The 25,898-nt window shown below is 30.5% G+C and overlaps 1 protein-coding gene across 3 annotated transcripts in view; it reads right to left on the bottom strand.

The window, feature by feature from the left end:
• Window positions 1-25,898, bottom strand: part of LOC129957034 (cell adhesion molecule Dscam2-like) — a 329,511-nt gene that overhangs the window by 4,841 nt on the left and 298,772 nt on the right. The window contains exons 14-23 of one of the 3 annotated variants that reach the window (XM_056069149.1): window positions 25,547-25,695; window positions 21,171-21,302; window positions 17,624-17,794; window positions 17,325-17,395; window positions 14,603-14,840; window positions 14,118-14,216; window positions 11,813-11,998; window positions 10,199-10,495; window positions 9,082-9,249; window positions 1,746-1,841 (exon numbers count right to left, since the gene is read on the bottom strand). In XM_056069149.1, the coding sequence (XP_055925124.1) occupies window positions 1,746-1,841; window positions 9,082-9,249; window positions 10,199-10,495; window positions 11,813-11,998; window positions 14,118-14,216; window positions 14,603-14,840; window positions 17,325-17,395; window positions 17,624-17,794; window positions 21,171-21,302; window positions 25,547-25,695 (1,607 nt within the window). Of the gene's footprint in view, window positions 1-1,745; window positions 1,842-9,081; window positions 9,250-10,198; window positions 10,496-11,812; window positions 11,999-14,117; window positions 14,217-14,602; window positions 14,841-17,324; window positions 17,396-17,623; window positions 17,798-21,170; window positions 21,303-25,546; window positions 25,696-25,898 lie in introns of all 3 variants that reach the window. The other 2 variants (XM_056069148.1, XM_056069150.1) reach the window with 2 other exon arrangements.

A 25,898-nucleotide genomic window follows, 5' to 3' on the forward strand; every position in this document is an offset into this window, starting at 1 on the left:
AATTGAATGTATTTTTAAAAATTAATTTCACCCTACACGTTTTCATTAAAATATATTTTATATTTTATATCGGACTTCAAACGATAAAAAAACATTACTCCACAGAATTTTATGCACATCATTCAAATAATTCGTAAAATATACTATGAAGCGTAAAAATCATGATTGAATGTAATAAGTACAATGCTTCAAACATTGTTTCGCTTCAAAAAAATTTCTTTTTAAATCTAATACGTTTTCGACCGACATTAATCGTGCTAGTAAATGATTAGTAAACAAAAAAATGCAAAATTGAATGTATTTTTAAAAATTAATTTCACCCTACACGTTTTCATTAAAATATATTTTATATTTTATATCGGACTTCAAACGATAAAAAAACATTACTCCACAGAATTTTATGCACATCATTCAAATAATTCGTAAAATATACTATGAAGCGTAAAAATCATGATTGAATGTAATAAGTACAATGCTTCAAACATTGTTTCGCTTCAAAAAAATTTCTTTTTAAATCTAATACGTTTTCGACCGACATTAATCGTGCTAGTAAATGATTAGTAAACAAAAAATGCAAAATTGAATGTATTTTTAAAAATTAATTTCACCCTACACGTTTTCATTAAAATATATTTTATATTTTATATCGGACTTCAAACGATAAAAAAACATTACTCCACAGAATTTTATGCACATCATTCAAATAATTCGTAAAATATACTATGAAGCGTAAAAATCATGATTGAATGTAATAAGTACAATGCTTCAAACATTGTTTCGCTTCAAAAAAATTTCTTTTTAAATCTAATACGTTTTCGACCGACATTAATCGTGCTAGTAAATGATTAGTAAGCAAAAAATGCAAAATTGAATGTATTTTTAAAAATTAATTTCACCCTACACGTTTTCATTAAAATATATTTTATATTTTATATCGGACTTCAAACGATAAAAAAACATTACTCCACAGAATTTTATGCACATCATTCAAATAATTCGTAAAATATACTAAGAAGCGAAAAAATCATGATTGCATGTAACAAGTACAATGCTTTAAGAATTGTTTTGCTTAATATTTTTTTTAAAAAACCTAATACATTTTTTATCGATATAAATCGTATTAGTAAATGCTAATTATGTAAAAATTGCAAAATCGAATATTTTTTTAATTAATTTCATCTATAAAACATTTTAATTGTTGACATTATAAAAGCTTTTTTTACAAAAAACAATATTTTTTTTTCTTCGAAATGCGGGTTATTTTCACAAATTTACCATTTTATAAGATTTTTTTCATCGCTTTTATCATGCATTTATTTAAATTTTCTAACTTTACAGGTATTTTTTTGAATTAATTGCATTTAATAAAGATTTTGAATTTTGGCATTATTAAAACTCCTGTAAGAAACAATTTTTTTTTTCAAAATACAGCTTCCCCCCCCCCCAAATTTGTTATTTTATCAGATTTTTCTAAAAACAAAACCATTTTTTTTTTCCTAAACACAATTTTTTTTTAATTTGCTATTTTATCAGACATTTACAGTTTTTATCATGCATTTATTTATAAAAAAATAGCTTTAAAATTTTGAACTTTACAGATAGCAACAACAGTACAAATCAAATGAGCTCTCATCCTTTATTTTGTTGCAAATGTTTTAAACATTTTTTAAGTCTTAAAAACAAATAATGGCATTTCCGATTAAATAAACAAAGAGACATATAAACAAAATGACGTATTCGCTCACCTGCTGGACACGTGTAATGCGAAGGCTCGGCTGGTTTCATGTTCATTTGTTTGTTTAAATCCTTCATCATTATGCCATCTTTCCTATTTTCATAATCTTTAAAAGTAGACAGTTATCATTAGTATAGTGATTCAACTGCAATAAAGTGAAATATTCAACTGCATAATGAAAAAGTATTGCAAAAAATGTTTTTAAGGATGATAGTTTTTAACTTTTGCTTATTTCACGTAATTTTGTTGACAGATGCATCCAAACTCAAGCTTTTTGAGAGATCATACATTCATTTTTGATAAAGTATTTAGCAATTAATCTGCAGTTACATTGATTTTTTTTTTACAAACCATAAAAAATTGTTCCCACTTCTCATGAAATTCAAATATTGGAAAATAAATAAAGACAACCATATAAATACAGCTAATTAAAGATAGATACCAGCTTGGAATTTTTATATCACCTCATTTCAATTACCAAATAATGGACCAATTTATACATAACTTGTTTCCAATTATTTGAAATCATAGATTATTTGAATCAGTGGTAGTTTCAGAGAGTACCAATTTTAATAATGTGTTTGTTTAGTTTAGTTTAGTTATATTAACGTCCTGTTTTAAAGCAGCAATAGGCTACTTTGGAACAAACCTCGTAATTTTGAACTACGATCAGATGACGATGACGATACCTGAGTTGACACCCCCTTTTCAAACTTCAGACCCACATCAGTGGAGGACATTTGGCCGAGACGGATTTAGCGTGCGCCAGGCCCGCTTACATATCGATTCTTCTGTGGAATCGGGCCTCGAGCTGAAACCCTTCGGTTCTGAAATCGTAATCTTACCACCAGGCCACCGCGGCCTGGTTTTGATGAGTGATGAAGCGAACTATCACTTTGAAAATCGTTGGAATATCTGTAGTGAATGCCACAAGTTGATTCCTTTTACTTTGAGACCAAATAATTATGAAAGGAGTGTAAAGCAGCTTGGAATCTCAGTGAGAAAAAATTTGTCACCAGCTACTATCAAACATTTCCAAATCTTAATTTGATGATCTAGTTGTCACAGACATCAATAGAAATGATTCTCTTGTAGTATGCCATAATTGTCACACCGCTTGAAAAATATTATGTATAGCACTATTGAAAATTGCAAAACCCAAATCGTTTGAATTTTTCTGTCATTTAAAACGTAAAAAAGCTATAAATGTATCGAGATAGTAGTTATGATGGTTCATATGCAATGATCAAGCTGCCACTATGGAATTTCCAACCCTTGTACAAATGAATGACATGATTATTGTAGATACAATATACGTGGAAACAATAACCAACTCCATCGAGTACTAATCAATCCTTAAGGCGGATTGATCTGTTAGGTAAGTGTCCATGCACAATTCTGCAAGACGCACTCCACTATGAAGATTCCCAAAGCGGGAATCTTCCTAAGGCGGTAGATAGTATCACCATAGGGAGGTTCGTCATCAGTAGACAGATAATGAACCTACAATGTAAATATGTCGTCTGGAGATCCAGAAACCTGATCATTTAGTCTTCGATCTCCCCTCCTTGTACGTGAGAGAGCTTTACGGCAGATGACTTCATAATGAAGTCAAAAGAAATTCTACGACAAGCTACAGTTTCATACCTACGCAATTCTCAGCACTGCTGCATCTGAATATAAATCTGTTAAGAATAAGAATTGGATCAATAACAAAGTTTCAACAGTCGATGGTAATTTTAGTTGACATCAGAAGCAACAGAACAATCATGAATGAATGTATGGCTGCACAACATTCATACCACTATTTTTGATGAACAACGTTCTTACCAGTATTTATAACAAAATTGTATGTATAATTTTGTATTTTATACTTACCACTATTTTTATTTATTTATGTTGTATATATAAATATCAAATGTAGGCTTAAACTTATCTTGCTTGAATGGTAATGGCTACCTATGAATGATGTAATGTGCGTTTCTTTCATTGGAAGAAATTGTAAGAAGTAAAACAATTTCATTCAAAATAATGAGGTATATTTTACAAAAAAAAATTATTTGAATTTTAACGAAATTTATTATGATCATTATTAAAAACATCTTGCATTGTTTGATGAATCATCCAAACCTTCTTCATACAGATAATCTGAATTGTCATGAATTATAAATCATTTATTCCCGATATTGAGGTCTAACGACAATTCCCTCTACAAAAGAACTGCCTGGGGATTTAGGATAGTCTGGATGACAATTTCCGTGATAGTTAAATCTGAAGTAATGATGTTATAAGGTTAAAACATTAGTCGTCTTCACCAGCCACAGCTCTATACATTCCTTGTGAAGCACACTCCTATGCAGCTACAACATTGCTAGTTTAGTTTAGTTGTATTAACGTCCCGTTGTAAAGCAACACGAGGGCTATTTTGGGACGGACCTCGTCATTTTGAACCGCGGTCAGATGACGAGGACGACATCTGAGCCGGCACCCCCCTCTCCACACCACACCAGCGGGAGGACGTTTGGCATGACGGATTTAACGTGCAACAGACACCCTTACACGACGGTTCTTCGGTGGAATAGGGTCTCGAACCTGAAACCCTACGGCTCACAAGCCGAGACCTTGCCACCAGGCCACCGTGGCCCCTATAACATTTCTATACCTATGAAAGAAGCAAGGTCAAATCCCTGAACATAAGATTTCTCATCCTCATACTTGACGTGATCGCTTTCAAATTCCTTATCCTAGTAAATTTAGCGTTCTATTTTTATGTAAGCCAATTGTTCCAATGGAATTAATTTATCTAAAAATCAGATAAAAGATGCCCATATAAATCTCTTACACTTTCTTCGCTAACTTCTGAATGACAACATGTATAGTCATGAAAATGGTGTCCAGGAATAAATTCCAATCTTTCATGTCATAAAACAGCTGTGCAGTGTGAGATGAGACTGCTTGCAGAACCATCTGAGGAAAAAGTTTGGAATTAACGTTCTGAGCTCGAAAGCGATACAACCTAGGAGGGGGAGGGGCGGATGTTAATTACTAAGTTGTAGAACGTAATCAATTTAGAACAAAAAGACACCACGTTCCTTTTAGTTCTAAGAATGAAACGGTAAAAAAATATATTTTTTACTCGCTTTTCCGAGATCGTGACGTCACAAGATATAAATGGGAAAGAGCTACTTTTAGCATAAAAAAATTAACTCAACCTACTTTATCCTGTGGAAGTAAATCAAAAGCAAGTATATGAGATATTTCTGCCAACATTGCAAGCATTTCGATGACTCATTATTGCTGCTTGTATTAACACACCAACTAATACGGTAAAAAGCAAGCAAGGTGAAATTCAAACAATAGTCCAAATCTGTATTGTGGACGAGGTAGTGTAGTTTGGACAACGAAAATACAGGTATTTAAAAGTACTGTGATATTAGTTGGCTCTTTATTCTTTATAACACGTTTTGTATGGTCACAATTAGGAAAACTGCGCACGAACAAACACATATTCTGAGCTTTTGCTTTTAGAGTTACTGCACTTAAGATGCCTTTTTATACCAAAAAGAAAGCGCTCAATATGACTTTATAATTCATATTTTACCCCTTTCATGTACCCTTTTTTGACAAAGAACCGTTTATAAAGGACTTCTTACAGCAACAGGAAACTGAAAATTTCCGAGTTTTTCAATTTGTAATATGTAAGCAGTCTCATCACATAACACATAGTAAGCGATCTCATCACATAGCCATTTACTATGCATATACACCTCTTTTATGACTATAGATGTTGTATTTCCTAAGTTAAGATGGATTTAATGAATTTCATTGAGTTCGCATTATATTTTTGCATTCATCGGAATATTATGAAAAATTAATACCACAATTTCTACAGTAACAGAGCCTCAGTTTCAAATAAAAAAAAAATATTTATTACTTTTTAACCAAGTAACCTATGACTGATTACAGTTTTCAAAATTCTATTCTTATGAATTCCTCAATCTTAATTTGATTTATAAATTAAGTCTCAGAAGAAATCTAAAATTTCCTTTTAATTAGAGATTTTAAGATAAATTCTTTTTTTAACCCATCTTTTCAGTATCATCCTTCTAGCTTTTGTATTCATTCGAATATGAAATTCATCTCGAATTAGAACGCTTTTAAATTTGCCTTTTCTTGTCTTCTCCGTTTTACCTCACAAAATGTGATGGAACAAGCAAGTAACATTAGGGATGACGAATATTTTCAGAGCGGTTATTACGTAACCAATATCAAAAAGTCACAAATACAAGTGATCAATACTTTTCAAAGAGGGGTGTGATTCAAATCCTTGATACGATCTTACTGATGATATTTCGATTACAGGTTTGGATCACGATAGAAAGTAACAATCGATACGATATCACTGAATTTTGCCGGAGCGGTGACTTTACTGGAAAGTAAGAATTGATACGATCTGTCCAATGGAAGCTCTCGAAAGAAATCTGTGATTGGATTGAAAAGTGAACGGACCGGTTATCGGAATTATCGTATCGTATCATTGAATTGCATATCACTGAAATTTATCGGAGCGGTGATTTCACCGGAAAGTTCGAGGCTTCACTGGAAAGTGCGAAGTCACCGCTCCACTTTACGGGAGTGACCGATATTCGTATTTGATGATGCGCTATTCCATACAGATCATTTTTAATTGCTCCTGACATGATTGACTTTGATAACATGTACTCTGTTTACTGCTGGCGCCATCTATTGGTAGAATATAGGACTAAAGTAAACATTTTAAAGAAATGACATATATATTTAACTCATCTTTTCCAGAAAATGGTTCACTCTAATAAATAAATTAAATAAATAGTTTTGAGAAAAAAATAAAATTTAAGAAGTAAGCTGAAACAGATAAATTAATTCAATCACACGTTAATTAAATTAGTAAATTAAGTATTAATTACAATTAATAAATTTTATATTTAATATTAAGTAATAATTTTTTATTAATAATATGATTGAAATAACAGATATATTCCAAAAATTGTGGATTATGCATCTCTAAGTAACATTACCTGTAGTTTACCTGAAAATCTAGATATTAAAAACGAAAGAAAAAAAATGGCAATTCAACTCACTACGTATAAAAGAACATTTCATTTTATTCGATTCCCAAGCTTTTTGGGGAATTGCTTTTCTTCTGGTCTGCAATATTTTAAAGAATGATTATCCATGCTTATGAGCTTATAAATACACTCATTTTGCGACATCCGAAAAACATTAAATATTGATGGATTGATGGCAATGAATAAGACAAACACTGGGTTACAATAAATGGAAGGAGATTATAAAATATGATAGCAACCAGCAGAGATAACAGCAGCTACTGTTCTCGGATTAGAAAACCCTTTTTGCGCATGCGTTAGGATGTGTTCATTTAGTCAAAATAGGGGTGAGATTGAAAGATGAAAAGAGATTTTTATATTTAACAGTGAACGCGGTTATTCACGGATTCAGAAGGAATACAAATTGAGGATAACTCGTAATATTGGCGGGAAAGAATACAAATTCACAATAAAATACACCAGAGCAATTTTTATTTATATTAAGAGTTGAACATTAAATTATGATGAATAAATGTTAGATTCCTGTTCCAAAAATTTAATAATTCACTTTTTGCAAATTATCAGTATTTTTTTTATTTTAAAACATTTTTTTTATTTATTATTGAAATTTTTGGTAGTATTTTGAGATTAACATTGGTATATAATTTCTGTCATATTTAATGATATTATATAAAATATTCTTCTGCGAATCATAAAAGCTTTTTTGCCACTTGAACTAGTCTTTAGAAGCAATTAATATGCAATTTTTAGTTAAATTAAAGCAGCGCGATCAGAAACGATACGACAGTTACATATACTTGGCAAAACTACAACCTTAATAATAATTTTTTAAAAAAAAATTATTGAGGAGAAGATCAAGGTCGAAGAATGACGACGAAATCCGTAAATCCGAACAATCCGCGTCTCACCCCTAAACGAGGTAGAATCATTGAAAAGTGATAATCTCGGGATACTGAAACTAACAGTAATTAGGTATCCCACAAATGGATTACGGATGGAAGGAAAATCCATCGCAACAAATTTCATTTCTACTGTTACAGAATTAGAAGATATTTATTTCCCTAAAATCTGCAAACAAAATTAAATTTGGAAACAAAAAGTTTGATGAGTTATTAGTTGTACAGAAGGTAAATGATTTATTGGCACAACCGTTATTAGAGATTTATGCTCCTCTAGGTGGCGATGTTCAGTGTCGTCTTATAAATGATGTAAGATTTGCCTTATTTTTGTGGCAGACTAATGAAAGGCGGCGGAATGGCATAATAATTTATTTTCGAAATCAAACTGAAAATAATGTTTGCAATTTCAAGTAACTTTTAAGAATAAATAATTGAAAAGGCAATTAGAAATTCATGATCCACTAGAGTACATTGCAACAACCGTTGTGCTCCTCCAGGTGGCGCTACTGAGTGCGGTCTTATAAGTAATGTAAGCTTTGCCTAATTTTTGTGCCAGGCAATGAATTGTAAGAATGAAAGGCAGTTGAATAGTCTAATAATTTATTCTCAAAATCAAACTGTTAATAATTTATACAATTTGAAGTAACTTTTAAGAATAAATAATTGAAAAGGCAGTTCGAAATTCATGATCTAGTAGACTACATATGCAACAACCATTGTGCTCCTCCAGATGGCGCTGTTGTCATCTTATAATTGACGTAAGTTTTGTCTTATTTTTTTGGCAGGCAATGGAACGTATGAATGGAAGGGGGCGGAATAGCCTAATAATTTATTCTCAAAATCAAACTGTAAATAATTTATACAATATCAATACACTTTCAAAAAGAAATAATTGAAAAGGTAATTAGAATTTCACGATCCACTAGACTAAATACGCAACAACCGTTGTTCTCCTGCAGATGGCGCTATTGAGTGTTATCTTATAAGTAATGTAAACCTCGCCTTACGTTTGTGGCAGTCAAAGGAACCTAAGCATGGATTGCCCCAGAATATCCCAATAATTTACACTCAAAATCAAACTATAAATAATGTGTACTATTTCAAGTAACTTTTAAGAATGAATAATTCGAAATGCAATTTGAAAGTGATGATTCACTATACTACATATGCAACAACCATTGCGCCAGTTCATAAACAGAGGAATTAAAATCGCCTGTAAACAAAGATTTAAAGTAGAAATGCGATAATTTTTTTAAAAGGGTTAGTATCTTTAACCGAAAATAGAAGTAATATGGTAATTTTAAAATAATTATTATCATAAACAAATAGTATACTTTACCTAATCTTTCCTCTCTGTCTTCTGAATGCTTGCGGAGGCACACAACCACAGTAAATATAACTATAATGAGAACTAATGATGACACGACAACGGGGATGATTAGGTTGACGTTTTTGTAAAATGGTAAATCTGTTTCTCTCTTTCCAAACGCTGGCGAGGATGTTGGTACTGAAAGAACAATATAAAAAAAATGGTCTCTGTAGAATATAACTAGAAACACACGATTCAATGGCGTAAATTTAGCAGCAGGGCTTCTTTTAAATTTCTAATATGAAAATGACCCATAGTTGCATTTTTTTAATTGAAAATATTTCATTCAATTCACAAAATATAAACATTACAATTACGGCTAATTCTTTTAAAAATTTATAACCATTTGTAATAAATATGAAAAATTAGGTTTCTGAATTCATTTATAATTGAAAGAAGCACTGCTTTTTACAATAGCACGACCGTATTCATAGAAATGCTTATGGTTTATCATTATAGATAGGAATGTAATGGAATAAGATACTTACTTTTTAATATATAATGAATCGAAATAAGCTTTCCGTAATAATTATGAAGAAATATAAAAAAAAAATAATATTTAATACTTTCATTGTGTGTAGTTAGTAATAATTGAAAATGATTTTATTTATTGTTGAATAACAAATAAAATAAATAAATATTATTACTCAAACTGGATATTAAATACAATGTAGGACGTTTTAAAAGAATTTATTAAAAAAAATTTACGCTAGAAATTTTTTCCAAAATTCCGATTTTTTTTTAAATTTTTTTTATAAGAATAAGCAAAATTTCAATATTTTAATTTCTCGTTTTTTAAATGTAAGTTAAAATAAATAATCTCGCATTTAAAGATCAGAAGATATAAATTTTGATTTATTTCAAACATTATATTAATTGAAAAACAATAAAAATCAAACTTCTAAAAATATTAATCCTTTTTATGTTTTAACAGAACGATTAATAAATTTTAAAAATGATATTTTTAACTTAGCTAATCAAAAATCTTAATTTAGTAAAAAATTCAAATCTTTTAATTATTGCATTAAAAATTATAGAATTATTCCAAATAATTCAAAGTTTTATAAAGCCTGTCTGAAAATTATACCTATTATTGCCACAGGCAGTGTTCTCACTAAATATTCAGCTTGTGTAAGTCCAGCATCGCTATGAGCTGTTACCAATATAACATAATCTCTATCAGGAGCTAGATTTCTAATAACATATGTGTCCCTAGGCATGTCCAGTCGGTCAGTGAGGGTAGTCCACGTGTTCAAGTAATTTGGTCGATACTGGACAACAAAATGCTTAATTGGGCATCCGCCACTTTGCCAGGCAACTAAGTTCAAAGTGACTGATGTCATGTTTGGTAGTAGAAAAGATGACTCATGAGCTGACATAGGAGCTGCGAAAAATAGTTAAAAAAAATCATTAACAGTATTTTCAATAAATACACAATTTTTAAAGTAAACCATTAAATAATAAATAGGGCACTCATTGCAATAAGAGGTATGAAATATAATAATAGCTATAAAACTGAAAGAGCAAAGAATTTATTAAACAGAAAGATAATTATGTTCGTAATTACATTCAGAGATTTATTATATCATTAGATATAAGATTTTCAAAGTAATTCATTAAATGTAAGCTTATTTTCCATGAATCCATTAAAGAAAATTTGGCATTGTTATTAATTATAAGATATAAAACTAATTTTCTTATTGTTAATTTTGTATTTGATTAATTTCATTAAATCATAGTTATTTCGAAACTTTTTTCAATTAGAGGTCTCGTCAGGGTGTAATATAGGTCATAATTAAAAGTTATTTGAGAGATAGATATTTTAGAACATGACATTAATATAAAAAAAATTATCATAAACAATTGCAAATAGGTAGAGCTTTAAACAATCGCAAATACGTGGCGCTTTAAATAATCGTAAATAGGTGGCGCTTAAGATTAATCAAAACAGATGGCGCTTTAGATTAATCAAAATAGATTTTGAAAAACGGAAATATTCGGATTTGTATATTTTTGTAGAACGTATCGCTGACACTCTAACAAAACAATAATTTTTAAAGCCTTTTTTTTTTTTTTTTTTTGTGTGCATAGATCGCCGATGCATTTTCTGCAGCAATTATTGCCCATATTTCATACAATTGTCTATATTACGCCATAAAAGGCATTTAAGTTGCGCAAATTTAATTCCGTCAACCTTATTAATCAGGACATATTTAGTTAAAAGTTCTACTATCTCTTATTTTAAAAAATAAGAATAATCAATTGTGATTCTATTCTATATAATTTTAATTGGAATTCCTAAATTTTCAAGAATTTAGTTCTCCTCTTTAATGAAGAATATTTCAGTATTAAATCAATCCTTGCTTTAAAATGAAAAAAATATGTATTATTTCAAAATTATTATAATTTCAAATAGATTTATCAATGCTAATACCGATAATCAATTGTTTGTATAGACTTTTTTTTAATATATCAGTAGTGATAAATCAATGAAAATTGGCTTAATATAAAATTATTAAATTATTTTTCAATTGCACTGTACTTTTGTTTTTCATTTTTCATTAATTTATGTGTGTTTATTAATAAGATTTCTATTCGAAATACCATGCATTATGCAACATTAGTGAAAAACTGAAATTTAAAGCCTATGCAATGAGCAAGCTAGCATTAATAATTTTTCAGGTTTAAATAGCAATATTACCCGCTCCAAGTGTTCTGGCTGTCACTTGTTCACTTGGTTCACCGGTTCCTAAGCTGTTAGAAGCAGTCATGTATAAGTGATACCTGGTGCCACATTTTAATCCATCTAAAGAATAATGATCTTGCTTCTTATTTAATCGCAACTTTTCCCAATCTCCATTGTCTGGTTTATAGTGGAGCATATATTCTACCAAAAATATAGGAAATAGTTTAATTTACTATGGAGCTGCAGAACATCAATGACAATTAATTCATATTTATATATTAGATATAATAATTTTACTATGCCATTAACTTTCGCGCAAGTATAAGCAATAAGTTGGCAAAGTTTTATTGCAATTGGATGAACGATGCGGAAGTGCATAAGATACAAACAAAACTTGCCTATAATCTTCGCGACCTCTATGCAAGCAATAAGTTGGCAAAGTTTTGTTGCAATCGCATAAACGGTATTGCCGCGTATGAAATACGAACAAACAACTTTCATTTTTATATATTACTAGCCGCCTTTGGCGACCAGCCGGTTCGCCAATCTTAATGCTCGTTAAAATTTTAATAATTAAATATTTTATGTAACTCCTATTTTAATAGCTTCTTCATCAAAATATTTTAAAGCTACACATTTTGATAGTCATATAATTCACTCATATTATAATGGCTTTTAGCCATAACGGAATATGTATTTCTCTAATTTTTTGTTAGCTTCCGTAGAATTTATGCTTTAAATTAAAGTGGAAAAATAGTTAAATTGCAATTAATATACGAACATTTTTTTACTGAAATGAAACATTTTTTTTAATATGAGTACTGAAAAAAAAGTCGCTGAGTATTTAAATATTATGGGCACTAAAGAATATATTTCTTAATTTATGTAATATCTCAAGAAGGTTTCTACAAAATTTTTTCAGGTTCATCATGAACAGATGAATTAATTAATAATGTTTAATTTTAAATGCATGAAACTCTAAGAAAATAAACAGAATCGTTTGAAATAATCGGGCGGAAACTATTAGGCCCTCAAAACCAAGTCAGTATCCGTTGAAAATAGAGTTGTCAACAATCAGAACACAATGCGCATGCTTGAATTTTCAACGCCAATTATGGTAACGCAAATGCATCAATTTTCTACGCCAGTTGGGGTAAAGCTACTCAGATTAGAAATTTTTAATTTCGTTTATTCTGTTTTATTTTAATCCAAAAGTACTTTAGAATGAATCTGAAAGATAGTTTAATTAACAATGTTTAATTTTAAATGCATCAAACACTAAGAAAATAAAATGAATCGTTTAAAATAATCGGTCGAAAACAGGTTTAAAAAAACTATTTAAAAAACGATGTACTTAAAACTATAAGCATATACAAAAAATATATATAACTAACATAAATACAATTTAATTACAAAAGCATGCAACTAACCTAAAAATAATTCAAATCATTGAAAACAGATTAAAAAAACTACTTAAAAACGATGTACTTAAAACTATAAGCATATACAAAAAATATATAACTAACATAAATACAATTTACTTACAAAAGCATGCAGCTAACCTAAAAATAATTTAAATCATCCGTTGATAATGGTTGTCATGGCAACAATCAGAACATAATGCGCATGCGTGAATTTTCTTCGCCAGTTACGTTAACGCAAATGCGTAAATTTTTCTACGCCAGTTGGGGTAACGATATGCAGATTATACATTTTTAATTTCCTTTATTCTGTGTTATTTTAATTCAAAAGTACTTCAGAATGAATCTGAAACATGGATTAATGAACAATGTTTCATTTTAAATGCATCAAACATTAAGAAAATAAACAGAATCGTTTGAAATAATCCGCCGAAGAATGTTAACCCTAACCTCTTTGCTGTTGGGAGAAAAAAAAACTGAAGCCTTACTCATTTGGCGGTGGGGAAAATGGAAGATTTTTTTTTTGGCGAAAAAGTTGACGGTGGGGAAAATGGAAGATTTTTTTGGCGGGAAAGTTAGTTTTTAATTAATTATTAAAATTCTAATTAAAATTTCAAAAAAAAGGGACCCCAGGTGGACATTCCCGACCTCTAAGGTATACATGTACCAAATTTGGTAGCTGTATGTCCAATGACCTGGCCTGTAGAGCACACACATTCAGCTTTATTATAAGTATAGATAAATATAGATTATTATTATTATATTGGAGAAGTTGGAGATTAATTAAAAAATTATTTCTTCAAAAAACCCAAATATACGGCTTGTTTTGTGATATATTGGTTTTTATGACACATAACTTAAATGAATTCAAAATATTTATAATATAGATATTCATTTACCTGTGATAGCTGACTTATCCTTGGGGTCTTTTTCCCATCTAAATTCAATTGAAGAAGAGGTTGTTGTTAAAACCTGAACTATTGGAGAAGTTGGTGGAGCTAAGAGGTGCAAAAAAACTTAGTAAACTTACTTTTAAGCATTTATGAATGGGCTGATTTTATATAATGCTTTTTATTGTGATTTATAACAAAAAATTAAATTAAAAAAACAGGAAATATCATGAGGAATATAAATGTTATCCTAAATAAATATCAGAATAAATGGTATAACATATGATATCATGAACTGTTAATCGATATTGAAAATATTTTTATCAAGTTAGAAGATATTGGATTATAGAATGAACCATAAGCAGTAAACAGAATACGATCGTGCTATCAGAAGACTAAAAAAAAAAGATTGTGATATATTGGAAATGCATCATGGGAAATAGAAAAAAAGAAAGAAAGCGTTGTCGAACAAAAAACACATTTTAGATAACTACCTGTTTCTAAAGTCTTTCCCATTATTGGCGGAGATTCAGGGCCAGCGCCAGCAGAATTGTAAGCTTTGATTATGATATCATATTCCGTGAAAGGCTGTAAACCGGTAATATACGTGGACTGCTGTTCGGAAGTGGATTTTTCAACTTTTTTGAAAGTATATTTATCCTCTCCTGATGACATTTTGTATCCAACATAATAACCTTTGATGTCACCATTTCTTGTTTCTTCAGGAGGGGCCTAGTAGAATGAAAGAAAATTATTCTTTTTTTTTTTTTTTTTCCAATGCGTGAGTGAAAACACGAGAATTGAAAAATTGATGAACTTAGTTTATGTGACAAAATATAAAATATTTTTCATATAATATTTTCGCTATTTTTTTCAATTTGTTTTTTTTTTAAAGTTGGTTGGTATTATTTAATTTTCATATAAAAATTAAAAATTATACCACTCATTTTAAATAAGTGGGGAACAAAATATTATCAGTATCTCGCATAATTTTTATTTATGCAAAATTATTATATGTAGGAAATGCTCGAAGATTTCCTGAACAGTAATTTGATTTCTCAAAATTGTTAAGCATCCCACTAATATAGCTCGAAAACTCATTTACCATTTTTGATTAATTGAAATTTAATTTCTCATTTCAAACTAATTGAAACGTCATTTCACATTTCAAGCTAGTCATTTGATTAAGATTCACAATTTCGAGACCAATCCTGAAATAGCTTACTGTTTCTTTGATACCTGATGTTTGAATGATTTTAAATAATACAAAGTTTGTTACCATCTTAAGTAATATATTACCACAATACAAATTTCAAAATAAGCTTTCTAATATATCAAAAGCCCATATATATCAAAATAAGGCATTTTAAAAAATAATAGTTTGTATCTGTAAACCCTAAGATATCTGTTGAAAAAAATTACCTAGTACATTCAAAGGTAATTTTGCATGCTTTCTAGAAAACTACCCGTTTTCTTAAGCTTCAAACTATAGCTTGCAGAACATCTTAAATTCTTAAAACTAAAGCAATACTCCAAGCAATTTAGATTTCCATCGGCTTGTTTATTCTTTCAACTTAACAGCGTATCTTACAAGCATTGCCAGATTCCTAAAGGCTTAAAATTGATCATCAGCTATTATACAAAAAATAAACAATTAATATTAACAAAATATGTCTATCAAAAAAAATCGTTTGCTTTTACTTTTTCATAATATTTTAACAAAATAAAAATAGTAGCAGTTATAAAATGCCTGTAAAGGAATCGTCTGCTAAATGTCTATTAACAGATTTAAAATATGATATTTACCGAACAGGTAAATAAATATCTTTAAATAATCCATTATACGTTAAAAATCAAATAATTATTTAAAGTGGAAAAAAAAGACAATAATTTTTTCTATTTATTTAATATATGCTTGTTCATCAGATCGAACAGAAACCCATATTTTTTATTAGTTAATTTGACGATTTTATTACTTTTTTGTTCAAAATTGTTTTTTTTTTACTCAGAGATGGAAGCGAATAATTATTTAGAATTTTCAGACAGGGATTATAATATAAAGACCGAGTAAGACAGATAAAACAGATGTTTTTCAAGGAGAACATGTTCAACTTTGAAGAGAAGAACAGGTATTAAGGAGATGATATTCTTTTCCACTAATTATTTGTATTTCAGTTGTAATGTGATACAGAAAGATTCAAAAGTTTAAAGACATTTTAAAACCGATAATCCGTCAACGAATGTAGAAAACCAAATTTACACAAATAAAAGGAAGGAAATCAAGGGTTTGTTTTTGCGAATCTGGAATTTATATATAGCAACATTTAAATTTGCCTGCGCTACATGTTACATAAAATAACATAATGATGAGAGTAATGGCCAACTTATATTCCATGAGTCGTATTTCTTCCAAAAGCCCAAGTATCAGACGAGAAATCTGGTTTACTGACATTAATCATTATTTTTGGAATATGGCATTGTATAGCAGAATATAATGAATAAACTTGTTTCATTTTCCTAAAATAATTTTTTGTCTGACAGCTGAGCGCTTGAATGGATTTGTATTTCGAACATTTAAAGACATAATTCCAACCATTGTCTTATTATATATAATTCCTAAATCTGGTAGCTGTAAAATCTTTGATTGTTTCAAATTGATGATAACATGCTATAAAAAATAAACCTTTTCTCTATCAATGAAAATATTTTTTTTTTATTTTGTCATATTAAATGGATCCTTTAATCATTATTAATTTAAGAGCAATGGATTTTTCAAAATTAATTCTGAATTTCTCAGTTTTTTACAAAGGATAATAATTTAGTAAAAAAAAAAAATCATGATACTAAAATTAAGTAAACATAATGAATGTGTCGTCTTAAAAAGATAAACTGATTTTTTTTTTTTTTTGTAATTACATGAGCTTATCCGATACTTTGGAAATTGTCACAACTATAGAAGAGGCGACATCTAAAGATGGAAAAATGCTCGCTTATTTTTGCCATATTATCAATGCATCATTTTACTTTTGGCAGGAAAAATCTTTAATTGATAATAAATTTAGCTGTCTGGAAGTGAAATTCTATTTGAAACGATAAAAGATCAGAGTTAAAACTGTTTCTGTAGGCTAAACATGCAAAAAAAAAAAAATCTTTTAAAAAGGAAAATATAAGGAACAATACTAAAACTACATTATAAGAAAGAACCATTTCAATTACTTTCCACATCACTTTCATTGACTGAGCACCCGTTGAATGTACGTGCACCTCCGTGGGACTTCCAGATGGAACTGTTGAGGATAATAAATATAAAATCATGTTTAAAAATTCCGGTAAGAAATTAATTTTTAAATAAATTTTACAATTAATAAGTAAGAACGAAATGGCTAAAAAATTCAATTGGCAACAATTTATAAATTTTCATATAGCCTTTATTGATAAATTATTTACAAAACTCAAGAAACACTATGTATATAAATTACAACATTTGGTAATATATATTTATAAATATTTTTTACCTTCTTCTTTTGTTGTCACTTCAATAACTTCGCTGGGTTTGCTTTTACCCAATGCATTTTCAGCTATGATTCGAGCATAATAAATCGTAACGGGAGTTAATCCACGCAAAGTGGCAACGGTCTCGGCACTGGAAACAATTAGCTGAGACGTTTGGCCATCCCAGTCTTTGTCTACTGGTAGTAAGAGAATGGATATTAATACACTGATTTTGGTTAAAAACTAAAAGCTTATGAAATTTTAATATGAAATATTTTATAAATATTGATATTATTTTTGAACTTAGTAAAAAAAATGAATGAAGGAGTTTAGTTTATACTGCTTGCGAAAGTATCTTACGAAATCTTACAAATGCTTTTTCTCAAATTCTACACTAGATGGCGCCACACATATGTAATAAAAATCCAGATAATGTCCGGATTAATTGATAACTAGAAAGAGAAGGGTACGGGTTTGGGAAATTCAGTAATAAGACTGTCTCGGCACTGGAAATAATTAGCTGATTTGTTTGGCCCAGTGTTTGTCTATTGGTAGCAAGGAATGGATATTAATACACTATTTGGAGTGATAGTTAAATGTTTATGAAATTTTAATATGAAATATTTTATAAATGATATTATTTTTGAATTTAAGTACAAAAAACGAATGAAAGAATTTAGTTTATAATGCTTGCGAAAATATCTTCCAAAATCTTGAAAATGTTTTTTTCTCAAATTCTACACTAGATGGCGCCACACATATGTAATAAAAATCCAGATAATGTCCGGATTAATTGATAACTAACTATAAAGGGAAGGGTGCGGTTTGGGAAATTCAGTAATAAGACTAAATTCAGTAATATTTATCTAGGATGAACACAAAATAAAAAATTAATGTGCAATTACCAGCTTACATACTATGAAACTTTGTCGTGTATTTCCGAATGGGCTGCCTCAAGCAACTGCTTAGTAAGAATAAGAGGAGGAGGTTCCAAAATGCCTTTTAAAGGATTTCATTTTCCCAATTACCAAACAATTAGGATCGTAAAAAATACGAATTCTATGAATCATAAAATGTTAAGATTATATTAATACTTCATCAAGTACAATTTATGAGGTTCTAGTATGTTTCATGACATTCACTATATTAGAATATTTATAAATAGCAAAAATTTGCATCATTAATGTTTAGAAGAAAGGGTTATGCAGGGATGACTGAAGTCATAAAGGATAAATAAAAACAAATACGTTCCCACAAATTTTATATAATAAAAATCATCCTAATAAAACATTAACGTGTTGAAAATACGATGAAATGTGAAATTACTTTGACCAGTTTATTAAAAGTATGGGCTCATGACGTGCTTTGTCTAGAGGCGCAAAATATATTTTGAGTGGACTTTATATATAAGTCCACTCTGTTCCTGTTTCTCCGCAGGTTGGTTTGGTTATATTAACGTCCCTTTTGAAGCAACACTAGAGCTATTTTGGGACGGACCTCGTAATTTTCAACCGCGGTCAAATGACGAGGACGACACCTCAGCTTGCACCCCCCTCTCCACACCACACCACACCAGCAGAAAAACAGCATATGTGAAAAAAAATGAAGGAAGGAATTTAATTTTCGCTGCCTGTAAAGGTATCTTAAAAAATCTTAAAAATATTTTTTCTCAAATTCTACACTAGATGGCGCCATACATATGTAATAAAAATCCAGACAATTGCCGGATTAATTGATAACTATAATGGGAAGAGTGCAGTTTGGCAAATTCATTAATAAGACTTTCTCGACACTGGAAACAATTAGCTCAATGTTTGGCTGTAAGAGAATTAATATTAATACCATGATTTTGAGTGAAAACTGAATGTATATGAAATTATTTTATAAATATTGATATTATTTTATATGCTGTTTTTCTCCGCAGAAAAACAGCATATGTGATTGCGTTCAATCGTGCATGGAGTCTGCTTAATTTTCAAACTAATGAGTTTAATTTAAGTATTTATAAATATTTATATATTACACATTTTTATCTACAAAATATCTTTTTATTCATATAATACATGAATTAAGATTGAAATTTAATTTTTAAGGAGGTTGATAATATTATGTACAGTTTTAATGACAATAAATCATAACCAAAGTGTTATAATCATTAACATATTAGAAATTTAGATTAAACTACTTAAACTTTTCTTTCTAAATTTATGGAGTGGTTTGCAACAAACGAGGAATGGAGAGCAATTGCATCTATTAAATACATAGGCAGGAGATAGAAAATATAAAATTTGCTTTTCTACAGTTCTTTTGATACAGCTTTTCTCTTGTGAATACGCAGGTTATTAACCGTACAAATGTAATTGTTTTCGTTTGTTTGTTTATGTGTTTCCGATATTTTTAAGATCACTATAATTCTGTTCTTAGTTTGCTATTAAAAACTTACAGATTCTGAAATAATTTCTAAAATTTATGAATAAAAAACCCTGTTCGATTTTTTTTCAAGGTGAGAGTAGCAATAGTTATCATTTATCTCCATTAAAGTTGTATTTAAAATTATTAATCTGCTTAATGATTTTATTTTAATTATTATTCAAATATCATAAAATGAGTAATTATTTTATGCTCAAAAATGAATAATATTTCATTAAAAATATCTTCAGTGCCCGCTTAAATTTGAAATTATTAATTATAAAGTATACCGAAAGAAATCTTATTAGGCGGTAGGCGGCTACCTCTCATGCTGCGTTACCATTATTAATATATAAGTTATGCTTGGAACTAGTTAACTATTGCGCTTTAATAACTTTTATGAATAACTATTCTATGCACCATTAATATTTCAAGACATAATACGAATTTCCTACACCTTGCCCTTCCGTTGTAACTTCTGGAAACATTAAATTTGTTTGTTACTTGTGGCGGATTGGGATGAGCGAGGATAGAACCTGGGACATTATGGTTTGCAGCCCAGTAACATGACCACGATACAAAGGCAATTGCTCCTGCATCGAAGTTGTTAACTGGCTTATATGCTATTCACTACAGACTCTCCCTCCAGTGAGTCGGAGGTGAGACGAACGATATGACTGTTGAGTGGTGATGTATTTTACCTGTTGTTTCTAATGCGCCTGTACCCATTTGAGAAGCCCCAAGCGTTATGGCGAGCGTGTGTGGTTGCGTCAAGTGAGCCTGACGGATTTGGTTTACTGCGTGTAGATGGCGCCACAACAGCTGTACGAAGGTTCATCGTCCGAGGTCACCAATGCGGCGTTCCTGATGCGCAAAGATATAACCTGGGACATTATGGTTTGCAGCCCAGTAGCATAAACACGATACAAAGGCAATTGCTAGTGCAGCGTAGTTGTTAACTGGCTTATATGCTATTAACTACATGCTAAAGTATTTCAAATTAATTTATTTTTATTATGTAACTTAAACCTTTAAGATTTTTTAAAATTTTTAATTACATTTATTTAAATATAATTTTTTAGATATTCTGTGAGTTGATTTAAAGAAGTAAAGATGCTAGGAATATAATTAGGTCAAGAATTGGATGTTTCTTTGGCTTACCTGTATGGGTCTGGTATTGGACTATACTTCCTGTAATGTGACTGTTTCCATTGTCCAAAATTTCCCAATGCAAGGTGAAGGACCTGCTCGTTATGTTCATCACGGTTACATTGGAGGGTGGATCAGGTATTCCTAAACAATGAGAACGATGTTTAGGAATTGAGATTGAATTTAATATTTGAGAAAGATTTAAACAATTCTTATTTGAGATATTGAAAATAATTTCGAGTATATCTATCTATTACTATTGCCGGCGTCCTGGCATAGGGGTAGTGTGTCTTCTTTGTAATCTGAGCGTCCTGGGTTCGGGCATGGTTGTTCTTCATCTGTGTTCTATCTGTGAGGTGTGTGAATGTACCCGCTTGTAAAAAGGGGTTGTGTGAGCCTCAAGACAGACTTCGGCCCGCGGGTGCTCAGGGGTCTTCATTCTCAGAAGCTACTGCAACCCCTTTCCGTGGTAACGCGGACACTACATCATCTCTTATTATTAAAGTGGATAAAATGGGATTTTTAGCAGCAAAAGCTGTCATCCCTTAATAAAAGAGATTCTGAGTTAATAAATATCAAAAAACTTCATTGAGCGACGAAGAAGTTGAAGAAAGCGCTTATGGAAAACAGCTTTTTTTTCGATCAAAATTTTAAGACACGAAATTTTTTGGAGGTTAAAAGAACTCTTGCTCCAAAAATATATCTATCATTACATATATATATATATATAAATTATGTAAACATTGCGTCTTATTCGCTTTCTGATCGGTAGGGTGCAAGTCACGTGATTTATGACATTTGAGGGGTTTTTTTTTTTTTTGGAACATTGTTTGAAATGTTTAATGCAAATAGTTATTGTGTCGTATTTATTTTTTGTTACATTTCAATTGAAATAGTGAGAAAAAAAAAAGAAAAATAAAGGTTTAATTAAAAACAAATCATAAGTAAATGAGTTTAAAATAATATTTATTTGTTAATTTTACAATTAGACACGTCGTTTGGAGTAACACTCATGAATTACTTTCCGGTTTGTTTATCTTCGTTGAGTGATGGAAAATTTTCATCTCTCGGTTATGAATATCTAAACAATACACTTGTTGACCCTGCATCGTGTTTTTTAAATAGTAATGAGATATGCAGCGATATCAGATGAAAACAAATTGCGGAAGAAGACCGAGTGACAGTATGGCAAATTGAAAAATAAAACTACTAAGTTGGCAGAAAAATGTGAAAAATTGATTCAATATTTAGACATGGGAGATATAAGCAAATGATGTTCTCATAGTGAGGTTTTAAGTTTTGAATCGGAAGTAGGCTGATCGGAAAATATATGTTTCTTCATGGAAAGATTAGGCTTCCGACACTGAATGAAAGGCCAGTGGAGTTTAAAAGTTTATTAACTTGAATTGATGCACATCGGGGTTGTTGAGTAAAAGCGAGCAGAGAACAAAGCCCCCTTGTCTTAATTAAAAAAATATATATTCAAGACTGATATCTCTTGTCTACGAAATTGAAAAGATAAAATACTTCTACCACAATGTGAATCTTGCCGTTAAAGATTTTGAAATATCAAGTTTAAGTTAAATATTTTTTTTATTTTTATTTTCATGAATTCAACTAGAAATTTTATTAATTTAAATTTAACTTATACTAAATTTTCTTATATATTTTGCAAAAGTGTGGCGATCAAATACTGATTTTTAAAAAATAGGGTTTAGAATGCTTGCTAATATGTACCAAGTGTTATTTTGCACTCGAGACAAAATTATTAAATAAATATTAATCTTCAATTAAATGGCATACTTCTCGAAGCAGAAAATTAGCATAAGTTTTGTAGTTAGTATTTTCTTTTTGAGGAAGCGTATTCATCAATGTTTTATTCCTTTTAAGAAATGGTCAATTCTACCAGTTAAACATTTTCTTACTCAACAATATGTGGAACTATATTAATAAATTTCGTATTCAACAAGCGCACATACATAATTAGAATGGAAGTCACAACAGCCAAGCCTATATTACAGGGTGTGAAGTCCTATCACAAAGGCTTGGAATAGAAACCACCCACCATCATACCAGAGGCATTCTGGAAAATCCGGCGCAAATAAGCAGAGGGTACACAAGTAGAAATTATCTAATCTGGAAGCAAGTGAATTCATGAGCCGTAGGGTGCAAAAAAGTATTCCTCGCTATTCTCCGAGGCGGATTTATTAAGTCATTAAACTATACATGCATTGCCTTGAACAAAGGAAATATTTAACTATATTTAATGTTAAAGGCAACTGTTGAATCCATTATAATGAGGAGAAAGAATGTCTCCAATTGTTGTACTCGCCAAATTTGGCGAAAATCTTCCCATAGTTTTCTTTAGAATCTTATAATAGGTCTTCCGATGAATAAAAGAATATCTGATTGAAACGCTGAATACTTATAATGACTGATATAATGACTATATAATGAATGCTTTATAATGACTCTCTCTCTCCACTTTTACCGTAGCATAAAATATAATTTCTGAATCTTTAGAGATATACAAATAGTTCCATTTGGAAAAATCCTTTAATATAACGGGAAAAATTTTATTTTATGTTCTTTTAGTCAATAAATATATTTCTCAAAAAAATTATGGAATCCAATTTTTTATACAATTCCTTGGTCCTGTCAATTTGGCCTGGTTTAGTTTTATTAACATCCCGTTTCTAAAGTAACGCTGGGGTTATTTTGGGACAGAGCTCGTAATTTTGAAGCGCCGTCAGATGACGAGGACGGCGCCTGGTCTGGCGCCTCCCTCTCCACACTTCCACACCACACCAGCGGGAGGTCATTTGTCCCGACGGATCTGGGGTGCACCAGGCCAGCTAACACGATGGCTCTTAGGTGGAATAGGGTCTCGAATCTCAAGGCATCCGGCTCCGAAGCCGAGCCCTTATCATCAGGCCACCGCGGCCCCCTGGTCTTGTGAAGCATATTTAGTAAAATATTCTTGACGATGTAACATTTTAAACGAAAAGAAAATAAAATTCCTTTTTCCGAGACAGAAATTGATCAATTTATGAAAAGTTGGAAATCACAATTTTAAAAGATTTTCAAATAACTTATTAGCTACGATAAAAATCTGGATTGTTTCGCTTGTCTGCAAATTGAAATTATTGCATGCTTGTGCAACTTTTCTAAAATTGTTGCTTGAAATAGTTTTTTATACAGTTATAACACGGTCAATTAAATGGTATTTTTTAAATAATATATTTTAAAGTGTCGATTATTTTTTCTTTTGCTAAATAAGACTGATAGGACCAGGAACCGTTTATAAGTTATATTTTATAATTTTTCGAGAACAATATTTGTTGACTCAAATAAAATAAAAGACAATTCTTCTCGTCATTTTGTGCATATTTTTCCCGTTGGCTTCTGGGCCACAATAAAAATGGGCATACTGTATGCATATTAATTTCTATTCTTTGATTTTATTGTTATGGAAATCATTCTGAGTCTGCAAAATTAAACTAAAATCGAACTACTGGTTCGCTGTAGTGGGTATATGGTGACTCAGTCTATTGGCATCAATAACAAATAAAGATGTTTATTAATTGAAGGCACGAATACGCACCAAATGGTAAGAAGACTAAACACAGCCGTACACAAGCAATAAACTGCATCACTTCTTGCAAAAATACTACGCTAGCAGCAAAACAATGGCGAACATCTCAAAGTGCTCAGAGAGAGAACTCTTTCAACTAATAACTTGAGCTGAACTCAAGTGTCTGATTCTATTTCTGTCTCACGGCTTTTCATAGTTCCCAAGACATGGCAGTTCAATTTAGTTTAGTTATATCAACGTCCCGTTTTAAAGCAACACTAGGCTATTTTGGGACGGACTTCGTAATTTTGAACGCGGTCAGATGACGAAGATGACACCTCGGCTGGTACCTCCCCCCCCCTCTCCACGTCACACCAGTTGGAGGACGTTTGCTCCGGACGGATTTAACGTGTACCAGACCGGCTTTCACGACGGTTCTTAGGTGGAATCAGGTCACGAATCTGAAACCCTCCGGTTCCGAAACGGAGACATTATCACCAGGCCATTGCGGTTCCGAGACAAAGCAGAGAAAATTCTTTAAAGATCACATTAAAACGCATCTTAATTAATCTATCACCCAAATTCATGAAAATTATAAAATCTTTCATTTTTTCGCCAAAGTCGCCAAGTTCGAAGGTCATTGATCTGGCATTCCTACAGCAACCGATAGAACTATCTGTCAAACTGTTTACCTTGCTATGGAAATATCTGAGCAGGGAAGCAACATTAAAAACTCGTAACAATATTTATTGTCATAAATTTGATTGCAATTCGATTATTATACTTATTCGATAAATAAATTTGGCTTACTCACCTTGCACAATGAGCTTTATTACAGCTTCATCGGCACCAATATCGCTTGTTGCAGAGCAAGTATAAATTCCTGTGTCCTCCCTAGATGCATTTAATACCTGGAGCTCCGACTGTGTGAGCGTATTTGTAGATATCTCCTCAATTGTATATCTGCAAATATAAAAATAATGTTTCAATTAATATACAATATGCATTTGGAATAAAAAAATCACTGAGCGCTGTTTTATTTTAAATTTTTTTAAAAGTTGTTAGCCGAAAACGAGTAAAACAATCAACCCAATTTAAAAAAATTTCTGCAAAATATGCTATATATTTGTTTTGAATAGTTTTTTAATTATCAATTATTATTTTAT

The sequence above is a fragment of the Argiope bruennichi genome, chromosome 11, assembly GCF_947563725.1.
Source record: "Argiope bruennichi chromosome 11, qqArgBrue1.1, whole genome shotgun sequence".
NCBI lineage: Eukaryota > Metazoa > Arthropoda > Arachnida > Araneae > Araneidae > Argiope > Argiope bruennichi.